This window comes from Cydia splendana, chromosome 1 (assembly GCF_910591565.1).
Source record: "Cydia splendana chromosome 1, ilCydSple1.2, whole genome shotgun sequence".
Lineage (NCBI taxonomy): Eukaryota > Metazoa > Arthropoda > Insecta > Lepidoptera > Tortricidae > Cydia > Cydia splendana.
This window is the reverse complement of record NC_085960.1, coordinates 1,780,875-1,792,881: the sequence shown is the minus strand read 5'-3', so window position 1 is coordinate 1,792,881 and position 12,007 is coordinate 1,780,875. Positions and strand designations below refer to the sequence as shown.

The window sequence follows — 12,007 nt, the reverse complement described above, 5'->3', positions numbered from 1 at the left end:
ACAATTCAAGACAATAGACATTCACGTATAGTTCGTTTTTTTTAGCATTAGAAATAAGGTAAACAATCTTGATGTGTCTTTTAATTGAAAAACACATTTTAAAAATAAGTTACGGCAAATATGTTACAATTATGAATCTAATACGATCATTTATATTCTTCTGCTTTCATAAGTAATAGTTATTGATTTTTAAAAAGCGTTTTTCAATTAAAAGACATGTCAAGATCGCTTACCTTCTTTCAAGTTCTTTCTAATGCTAAAAAAACGAACTATAGTTTAGGTACAAAGTTGAGCAAAAAAACCGGAACTAAATTAAAATTTTATTTTTAATATGTTTGAGTCCCACGGCAGTTTTATAGTTAAAATTACCTACGATTCCCCACTTTTATACCTATTGTCCTAAAATTGGTCGAGAAGGGAATTGGCGCGAGCGAGATGCATGAGCGAATAATTAGGATAACAGCATTTTGATGTCAAAATATAAGTTCAAATTGGCCTAAGCCACAAAATTATTTTCCGCTATGATATTGATCGAGCCAAACGACTTGCCATCAAACTTAGCGCTCCGGAGACAGCAGAGAAGCCCGCGCTCAGAAGTGTCATGGACCAGAGAGACGGGAAGTGGAACAGGCAGCCTCCGTTGGCTGTATATGCGCAGCTTAAGTCTGAAAATTAAAAAAAAACTTATTGAATGAGTCTCGGGGAAAAGAATTGACGCTAACCCCCCTGGTATTAGCAGGAGTCTGTCATATTTGCCAGCAAAAAAACGAACTTGAGGTTTTCAATTTAGAATTTAATTTTGAGGTGTCGATATTTCGGACAGTGTTGGCCGAAAGTTAATCCAAATTGAAAATGCTGGCCATTAACCATTATAAATTGAACCGTAATCTGTAATCGTCCGTTACGGTTTAAGGTTCAATTTATAATGGTTAATGGCCAACATTTTCAATTCGCATTAACTTTCGGCCAACACTGATTTCGGACGCCATATTGCGTCCGCGGGACTCTACTTACGCCCGGGGTTAAAGCCCTTTGACCGCTAAAGACGTCGACTGACGCGCCAGGCTCACAATGACGCGCCTGAACTCTATAGGCGTGGCGTTCCTTTGAGGCGTGGTTCAAGGTCAAGCCAGCGTTTGGCGGGGCCACCACTGTTGCATCTATTGTCCAAGGGATATGAGAAGCGTGCCAGCCGCTTGCTTTTGTCAGCGGGTCGTTGCCGCTCGAACGTCTCCGTTGGCACATTAAGGCCCGCCATACACGGACCACTTGTCGCTGCCTAACTGATTCAAGCGGTCTGTCTATGGCGGGCCTTACTACCGACAGCACGGTGAAACTGAAGTTACGACTGCTTGAATCTGGCTGCATCAGTGCAGCCAGTGCACACGGTCAGCCGTGTGAGGCCCGCCTAAGCGTTAAGCATGTTGCTGTTGAAAAGGAACTGGAAGCAATACTCACGGCTGATCAGCATGTAGAGCATGTAGCCAGGTATGTGGGACAGGAGAGCTGTGACCGCGAACGAAGTCCCCAGGGCTACGGCTTTGTCATCAGGCAGCACGGAGCGGACGATTACCATACCCTGCATTAGGAGGGCGGCTCCTGTAACGTCAGATACTTTATTAATACTTATAATTAACGCATTTACTGCCAACAGTGCCAACATTTTCGTAGAAGAGTTTTCGCTTTGTAGAGGTAAGCGACTACGAACAGAGAACCCGCTGAGCGGATTCCCGGCACTGAATGGCACTGACGGCCGCACCGGACCGCAACCTTGGTATGGTCCAGTGGTTTAGTGCACTGTAAGCGCGCGCGTCAGTTGACTTCTTTAGTGGTCAAAGGGTTTGTCTTTTGAATCTTACCTGCCATCGACAGTACCAGCGCGAACAGCAGCTGGTATATATTGAAGACAGATCCGCAGTCGGAAAGAGAGCACGCCCCGCGCGCGGCGCGCCCGCCACCGCACGAACACTCGGAGAATAGTCTGCAAGGATTAAGGCAGATCTACTTTTGTACCAGAACGCTGACATAAAACCGCATTATCCTATGGACTCGTCGTTTGTAACTTCAGTGATTCACAAGCGCATCGTTTATAAGCAATCAAACGGAAAAATCCTTTAAGGCTGACTCAGGCTAGAACGGTCCGGGAACGGCCGGGCCGAGGTGTCTGACACTTCAGTTTCTATACAAAGCATTAAGTGATAGCCGTCATAGAAAACGAAGTGTAGGAAGCCTCGGCCCGGACCCGGACCCTTCTAGCGTGAGTCATCCTAAGGGGCATTATGCCGGCAGAGTATAGTTTTTCTAGTTAATCAAAATTTACGGGAAAAGATATTATGTGACCCTAATGCCATTTATGCCTGGTTTAGAACTTAATAAGCTTACAAAAATCCGTTGAGGTTCTCAACCTCTTGGCAGCCGGCGAGGCACGGCGAGAAGTACGTGGTGGTGGTGTTGATCGTGCACACTGGACTGAAGCCGTAACTGTCGGCTGAACACCTGAGAAATACATATAGTTAGGACACATTGCTGGGACAGGACTTTGAACACACAGCCGGCCTAGCCAAGGTTACAATCGCTATCGCTTCGACAACGAAAAGCATTATGTCTCTCTATCACTCTTCTATATTAGTGTGACAGTGACAGTTGCGTTTCGATCGCTACGGAGCGTAAGCGATTGGCATCTTGGCTACGCGGCCTGGATAGACTACTCGTAGTTGTAGTTCTCATAGGACTTGCCAAAGCTTGAAAATACCCTTCGGTTTCTCGGACATACCCGCATTGCATACTGCACACCGGCAACCCGTACTCCGCATTGCTCCCAGCTATGTCTCCAATGTTGCAGCCCAGTAGGCTGATCACCACTAAGGGTACAGCGGTTGCTATCGCCACGATACCGCCGACGCGCGCTGACGTCGTCGCCTTCACTCCGTCGCTCCGGCGGCCCGAGAAATGGGTGCGGAATATCTGGAAGCGTAGACACTCATGACTTTGATAATAGTAAAAGGAGAACAGTAGAAGATGGGGGATGCCGGGGCCACGCATACCTAAATCAATCAAATCACAAAGACGTTAGATTAAATGCTGATCAGTGATCGACGATCGCAGCGCAGCGACAAAATTTTAACGTCTTTGAAACTTACCATGACAAAAAAGAGGATGACCAAAGTTCGAAAAATGTTGGTTACTTGTCGCGAAGCGCGCGGATCCTGTCGTTTGGTCTCAATGTGGAATTGAGCCTGAAACAGTGAAACACATTGATTTACTTTAGCTTTCTTAAAATAACGATAGGTACCTACTTAACAAAAAAGTTCAGATGTAAAACTGAACACACATACCAAGTTCACTAGCGATGGTCTATGTCCTATTGTTTATAAAAGCGAGTAAAAAGACTGAAAAAATATTGGTACTTATTTCCTGGTATTTCCATCATACCTACTATTTACCTACTAATATTTTGTCTTCCGCTGTCAAACGAATGAGAATTCTGTACGTAAGTCAGCAGCAGAAGTTGCTAAGCGGGCTAGGTGTTCAGAATTATCTTGACGAGACTTTTTTGTTAAGAGCTGAATTCTCTTAACAATAAAGTCTCGTCAAGATAATTTTGAACACCTAGCCCGCTTAGCAACTTCTGCTGCTGACTGTAGTATAGAAACGTTGTCTCTTGCGTACAGACGCTACTTAAATCACCTGTCAAGATGTTAAAGGCCTCATGATCTATTGATATATGTGATACATGTGTAACCAACCTCGACAATGTCGTCATCAAATCGTACGAAGCCGAACAGAGCGGCGGAGAGGAAAGCGAGCGCGATGCTCTGAACCACAACTATCTTATTGCGAAGCACGCGGCCCAGTGTTGAGAAAAATTCTGAAATAGGTACATAAGTACACGGATCTTATTCACAAATCGTAACGTTTATTCTAGTTAGAAGTTCGGCCTAAGGTTTTGCGACTCTGCCTGTTACACTTCACACGGTCTTAGGCATTCTCTTTTGTGAGTCAATGATTGGACATTGGTAATGACACCTTAAGTGCCGTAAAATGGGGTGAGTTGGGACAAATCCGAAGTTCAAACCTCAATAAAAGTTTATTTTTACGAGTATATTATGTGGCACCTACGTTGATTTATATACTTGAAAAGTGTTCCGATAGTATGAACTTTAGTTTTTCAATGATAATCTGTCGTTTCATTTCATAGATTCTACGATAAACACAAAATAGTAGGAAATCCAACGCACCACGTAGTCGGGGTTAGGGGGGATAGGAATTGAGTGAGATGGGACAATTGCTAGAATTGACACAATATTACAATAGCTTGACTTCTCAAGGGAATAAAATATTTACGTAACAACGTGATAACTCTGGTCTAAAAATACTATATCTCACTCTGCTATATCTATAGCGACTAAAAATTCAAGTGAGTGAAACCGTTGTCGTCTAAAAAGTTTAAAATGTCTCACAAAAGTCTAATTTCGACTATCTCACCCCCCTACCATCACTCCTCACCCCATTCATATCCCAACTGCCCTCGTAATCCCTACTCACCCCATTTTACGGTAGGTACCTAACCCATGTAGTAAACATACCACTAGCTAACTGACAAATTCTTTGTCTAGATTTCTGCCCCACGTATAAATAATAAGTATAATAACCAAAAAATTGCTACAGGGAATATCAAAATCAATGTCGATGCTATGGAGGGTAGAGGTTTAAGAAGTAGATAGTCGATGCCCTAAAGAATTGATATTCCTATAGTGCTCGTAATAGCAGTAATGCTGTCGCTATTGGAATGTAGCCGTTATCTTACCTTTGCTGACCATTTCACCGTCAGCCCCCTTATTATGGATCTTGCGTCTCGGGAACAGAGTAAACAGTATCGCGAACATGATTGTCAGCATACAGAGAGACAGATGCGCGTGCCACCACTCGTCTCGAATGGAGGAAGGGGTCAGCCAGTTCACGCCGTTCAGGCCCAGGGAGAGGCGGATTGTGATCAGTATTCCTGGGAAGCCAAATTGAATATATATATTGATCTAGAAGGAATAATTTAGTTTCGTGTTAGTTTGTTAATCCTGCCGACTGCGCCATGTAGTATTAGGAAATGTACAATGAAACAACGTCTGATTATAGACTACTTTATTAGTCTGTTGCATGCCGTTACAACCAACCCTACATTATAATCTACCAACATAATAAATACTGACAGACTAGGCTTGTACGATTAAACTTATGGGTTTTAGAATTAGGTAGACTTTGGTCGGGTGCAGGGTTACTAGATCCAAATTTGGGATTTCCGGACAAAATTCCTGATGTGCGAATATTTTTCCAGACGCTCGGTGATAGGGGGGGGGGGGCTAATCGTAAGCGATATCTATGTATGCTTGATACATTGTTTAAATTTGAATAATGCACCTTTTTAGGTACATAATAGAAAAGTCTTTTTGACATCTGGTAACCCTAGTCGGGTGAATTAAATGGTCGGGTCGGGTTAGTAAAAAAGAAAGATGAAGATGGAAGGAAAGGGAAGATGTTATAAAGCAATAATTAAAGCTTAAAAAGCAATGCCATTTTTCTAATAATTTTAACGATATCGCCCCAATAAATTGAATCAAGTGGAAATTGGCCGGTTGTTTTGTCAAATGTTGACTCACCATAACGATACGCCCCATGCTCAGGCTCATGATCGTCCACATAAACGAAGCCATGCGCGAACAGACTCAGGCGCGCGAGGACGCAGAAGGCGGCAGTCAAACACAGCATGGCGACACGAGGGATCCAGGGATCGTCTTCGGGGCTTTCAATGGTTTTGTAGTACGATGTTATTTCCTCACCGCCACATAGCTCTGTATAGAAGAATAAGATTAGAACCGCCTTTCTAGCTATTCAAGCAATAGTTAATTAAACGTGCTAGTGTTTGACAGCCTTGTTGTATACATTTTTAGAGCGCGTTTGTCAGCTCAAGAAAATTAAGATTAGGTAACCTCAGCTGTTTGAAGTGATGCCGAATAGCTGAAAGATGGTTTAGACTGGAGAAGATTTTTAAATGTCTTAAAATCAACAAACGCAGCCTATACATGAATATGTATAGGCTGGTGTAGTGAATACTACACCTACACCTAAGGAAAGGAAATCTCAGGTTTCTTATAACGGAAAGACAACATGTAAAAAAACTATCACCACAACCATCATGTTCAGCCTAAGGACGTCACATTCACCAAATTTCGACTTGCATCTAATTCCGTCAAACCATAAACGTAGGTACTTTTTCTGAGATGAGTTGAACCTGATCGCAGATATATAATGTCAAAGATCAGATCAGTAGGTAAAGATGGGGATTGCTCAATAGAAAAACTACTTACTCACAGTGGAGTCAGGAGTGTCTTTAAAAGGAAAGGCTAGCACAAGCAGGCCGGAAGCAGCGACCGCTGTTAGCCAAAAAGACAAGGCAAAGTTCTTCCTGGCTTGGCCCCACCACGCGATGAGCGCGCCTAGACCAAACTCTACTAAGCCTGCACCGATGGTCACCCAGTCTGAAATGCCATAGAAAAAGGAATAAAGAGCTTGAAAGAAAAAGGTAAGAAGTGGAGCTTTAAGGATGACTCACGTTAGACCGGGCCGTGGCTGGGGCGGAGCTTCCGGAGCTTCTTTTCTATGGAAAGCAACACGTGATCACCGATCAGCCGTCATAGAAAATGACATGTCGAACGCCGCGGCCCGGTCTAGCGTGAGTGATCCTTTACTCAAGATTCGACGCAAAGCACGCTCTAGACTGCGACCTCGTTTGCTCCGACTGCTATAGGCAGTGTCAATGAAACTTTGGCTCACCAATGAAGAGGTTTTTAAATAGATGCTTTTGCCAGATACTGTCTACTATCTTGTTGCTAATAGGGCCAAGGAAATAATTCTGTCTTTCTCCCTTTCAGCAGAAAGTGATCAGAAAACAACACTTTAGCGTGGTCCTGCTGTACAAGACTTTCAGCAGATGCCTTACCATGAGTATTCTCCGGCACATGGCCTAAGGCAGCTTCTCTTTTGAGCAACAGCGTGACATTGGTGTCCAGAAGCACGAGGATCAGCAAGGTGCCCTGGAGACACAGGCCGAAGAACGGTGTCGTCAGGATGTACGTGCTGAGTAGGTGCCATAGCTTAAATTGCAGGTGTCCTGTAATTAGGGAAAATTTTAAGGAGCAAATTTAATGCGAGACCGTTGAATATCTGTTTCAAGTCCCTACTATTTACTCACTGAAGGGAAGTTCATTTTATAGTTTGTAAATGGCTAAATAACCATTCTGTTTTCAGCCATTTGTCACGTTCGATGAATATAATTAATTTATTCTTATATTACCTATATCGGTTGATTACCTCCAAGTAGGGTAAATAGTACGTATTTTATTAGCTTATATACTCTGTCAAACCCACTTTGTCAGAAGAAAATGGCGCGAGACTCAAATTTTCTACGGGAGGTCAACATGACCAGGAACCAGGACACGTATGTACCTGTTCCTTTTCAGCCAAGAAAATATCGGTAAGGAATTGTGTCTATGTTGGTACATTTGAAATTGAAAAACTAGTTGGAATTGTAGCCTAACTAAACCCTATAGGTGAGAGAGAGGCTGTACATAGCTCAGAAGTGGGCTGTAGGAAACCCAGCAGTAGGAGACATTTATTATGTATAGCCTAATAGGAGTAATAGGCTGATGACATTTTGCTTCGAAGCCGGAAGTATGAAATGATTTGCATTTTTTCGCGGAAATGTTCGACGTACAATTGTTTTCTAATAAAAACAGGGTACCTACTTTTTCAGAAAGTCACATGCTTACTTAATAAAATATTTAGCACTAAGATAACGAATGCTACGTATTAAACACTCGTACGTATATGTATATTATATACCTACATATCATGCTAATTGCCTCCTGTGAAAAGATAATAAAAGATAAATGTCTAATTATTATTCATTAGCTAAAATCCCTTTATCAAACACGTGATGCTTAAAGTAATGGTACAGTCGACGTCAACGATATGTTTACACTTTTCGCCTTATTACAAAGGAGTAAGGTGCAAAAGTGTACACATATCTTTGACGTCGACTGTACATGTAAGAGGAGTGTGTAGACTGTAGAGGCGCGAGCTATTTCATTCTCTGCCTGCTATACGGCCACATCTCAAAATGTATGATCATTGGAGATTCAATTTTAATTAAAAATAATAAAGTTAAGTTTCCAATGAGTAATCATATTTTTTTTGCAGGCAGGGGACGATTTGTTGTTTATAATTTTTAACAAGCAGAAACGTCTGCGAACGATTCTACACGGAGAGAAAAACTTAGTAGAAACAAGTAAAAAATATTAATCATTAGTAAAATTTTAGTGAATCCCATGACAAGTAGATTATACTAACGGTTATAAACCAGTTTTACTAAGATCCTACTAGTATTTACTAAACCCAAAAAAGAAATTTTTGGAAACACAATACTGTTCACTAAAAACAAGTAAACTTTATTAGGAATAATAAAAAAAAAGTAATGGAATTTATAAAGCTGAGAAGTTTTATCTAGTGTTTTGTTTCTTGGTTTTACTAATCCCATTACTAAAATTCACAACAGTTTGCTTGGAAACTATAAAGCAGCACTCTTATTTTCAGTAATATTTTTACTAGAAATTACAAATCTATAGAATAATTCATGGGATTCAGTAAGCTGCGATTTAATTTCAAGTAACCATATAATTACATTGTACACATACGTCCGCACCTGAGCCTGATCCAAGCGATTCAAACGCTATCGAAACATGCCAGACATATTTAGATCCCGTAAGGAACGATCACTTCTTACGTGATCTAAATTTGCGTAGCACGCTCCAATCGCGCTTGGATCAGGATCAGGTACGGGTGCAACATCTGTAAATTGCAATTATGGTTACTTACAAGTCGCTGGCCCAATTTTACAGGTTTCTTTGTTATATGTTCAACGTAGTTAAATTTAGACTTAGTCATAGTTCCATTCAACGACACACCACATGCACCAAACTAATTTTTTGGGCACAATGACATAATTTCTTCCTTTCGCCGATGAGGTTACAAGCAAAATGGACGAGTCAAGATGGATACGGAGTACGCGTGCGGGGGGAGGGGCGGTCAGTGCGTTTAGGAATTTTGTTATTAGTACACTTTACTAATATCTTTAAAGCTATTTACTATTTACGGAAATAAGAATAAAACTCATAAGAATAAGAAAGGGACTTGTTATTACAAGATTACCAAGTATAGAAATCAGAATTGACTTATAATTATTAATACTCATTTGTAGCCACCGATTTCAATAAATCCCATTGTATTATCTAGTAATCTTTACGTACTGTAAACTAGTACACCATTTATAAACTCAAGGAAAGTTTTATAGAATTTATACAACTCTGTTATTCCGAGTAAAGATTATTAATTTCACGATTAAGTAAAACCGTTTTGTATTTCCTATACTATAAAATTAATAAAATTTCCTTGAAATTATATTATTTACTATCGCCTAGAAAAAAAATGTAAAAATTAATAGAGTTTGATAATCCCGTCTTTTAGAAGTCAGGTTTTTAATTCGAACAATATTTTTTCTCTCCGTGTATTATTATTTGTTATTGTGATTTGTTATTTGTATTAGCCGCGCTTTCACTTGTTTCATTCGTCCAGATCGTGCTGATTAATCGCACTTGCACAAATTGCTCAAGTTACTATTGCTACATCCAGCCTTCCACTAAATCCACAGTCTAAAGGATGACTCAAGTTATACCGGGCCGTGTCCGGGCCGGAGCTTACTTTTCAATGACATGACAGGCGATCACGTGATGCTTTCCATAGAAATTGATGCGCCGGAAGCTCCGGGCCGGACACGGCCCGGTCTAACGTCCGTCATCCTTAATCCGTGATGGACCCCAACGTTGTTGTTTCCACTGCGCATGAACTAGTTTATAGGTACCAGAGGCGTATTAGCGTCATTAAAATGAGTAAGTAAGCCGGAGCTAATTTAGTTGTCCTTCCTGTTCGTGAGTTGTAGGCAAAATACGCAATTGTCTATAAATTGGGTAAGGTGGTATATGAATCGAGTTTTATGGACGCTCCTGATGAGTACCTAATGCTCAATAGCAGCAAGCACAATATTTAATACATAGGTATTAGTCGAAAGTAAAAAAATATCGCTTCGCCATTATTTTGTACGGCATAGTGACCGTACTTATCAAGTTGCCCATAACATAACGATTACTATTAAGTACACGGAGCAAACCCTATTTGAATTTACCACTTAAACGCATTTTTTGCGCTATTTTCACTACAATGCATGACGTATCGGGTTCTTGTCATTCAAAGGGTGTAAGTACCTACTTAACCTTTTGCTTTTAACTTGGTTCTGCCCCGGGGCCAGGGCCTTCTGTTCTGTATTTGCTGTACTGTATATCACTGTCCTTATAAACAAAGTGTTCATAACAATATTAACAGTGTTCTACTTACCAGAAGTGGCTGCCATTATAACCTAATTTAACACTCCCCCCTTCACTAGTAACAATCTGATTCCTATTTCACACTAGATATTATCTAGCGTGGATAGGATCTAATTCTATACTACACATGAGAACTGTCACCGATCAAAACACATTCGTTTCCATGGACTTGCGTCGATGAATTGAGTTTATCTAAGCTTATCACCATATCGGGAGATAGCGGCGATCACTAACTATAAGGTAATGTATGTTTCCGGCAACTTTGCTTGTATTTTGGACATTTTTATACTAGTGGCACTATGAGCTGTAAGCTTAGGAAATGGAAAAGTGAAAAATACTTAGTTCGTTGAGTTCGTTATAACAGTGAACTCACAAAAGTCTTAAGCGCCATAGATGCTATTGGTGCTTAAGTCCTTTATGCCAATTTTCGCATTTTGAAAAATTCCAAAAACTGGATCGACAAAAAATCTATTTAATCATAGAATCTGGTCACAAAATTTAATTATTAATTTAATTTTAAGCTTACACGTTTTATAAGACAAATTGATAGGCAAGTATACGTTTGTATGCCTTAACAATGGAATACAATCTAACATACATACTAACAGAAAGCCTGATGATTAATTATTTAGTACTGTATTATATAAAACTATTTTGATTACGATTAGGTAAAACGAGGAAATCAGTTTTGAACAACACATTGATCGGTATGTGAGAAGATAAGATTATGCAACAATAAAAAGATATTTATAAATCAAAATACGGCATTAATTATAATATAAACTTTATTATCACCGAGTGCATAAACAAAAATCCTGATTTCATAAAAAACCTACATTAAAGCTTAATTTATATGCCTACTTAAAATAAATTATGTTACATATTAAATAAATATAATTATAATTTATAACAAACGACTGAACGATTTACAGTCAAATACTGCACAGAAATATAGATAATCGTTGATCTTATATTGTGGATTTAACTTAAAGTTTAAACATTTAAGTGTAGATATGAAGTCAATAATATATAATTTCTATTGTCATGTGTTTATCTTAATCTAACTGTGAGATTCATTTTCACAAGTTATGAATGACAAGTTTAAAAATAATATTAATATTACACATACACTCATGTGCACGACTCAGCACGATCACTACACCTTATAAAACAAAGTCCTCAGCCGCGTCTGTCTGTTTGTATGTTCGCGATTATCATAAACTCAAAAACTACGATTTTCATGCGGTTTTCACCTATCAATAGAGTGATTCTTGAGAAAGGTTTAGGTGTATAATTTATTAACCCGTGCGAAGCCGTGGCGGGTCGCTAGTAAAAAATAAAACATAATATACTTATCTCTATTGTAACAACCTTTGAGTTTGAGACTTGTTTGCTTAGTTTTTTTTAGCCGTACTCCGGGAAGCTGTCATTTGACCGGGACTATGATATTATCGACATTAAGGGACGATCGTATTATACATGAAATCGAGGAAAGCACTATTAACATTTTTTTAATAGCC

The 12,007-nt window shown here is 39.9% G+C and overlaps 1 protein-coding gene across 1 annotated transcript; it reads right to left on the bottom strand.

Moving 5' to 3' along the window:
• Positions 1-12: 12 nt before the first annotated feature.
• Positions 13-11,921, bottom strand: LOC134806518 (solute carrier organic anion transporter family member 2B1-like). Its single transcript, XM_063779821.1, has 12 exons — positions 10,498-11,921; positions 6,992-7,162; positions 6,360-6,530; positions 5,652-5,843; positions 4,808-5,002; positions 3,747-3,868; positions 3,141-3,236; positions 2,774-2,964; positions 2,383-2,496; positions 1,860-1,981; positions 1,459-1,599; positions 13-665 (listed from the first exon to the last, which is right to left on the bottom strand). The coding sequence occupies exons 1-12, from the start codon at positions 10,511-10,513 to the stop codon at positions 520-522; spliced, it is 1,677 nt and encodes a 558-aa protein (XP_063635891.1). The 5' UTR covers positions 10,514-11,921; the 3' UTR covers positions 13-519.
• Positions 11,922-12,007: the final 86 nt, after the last annotated feature.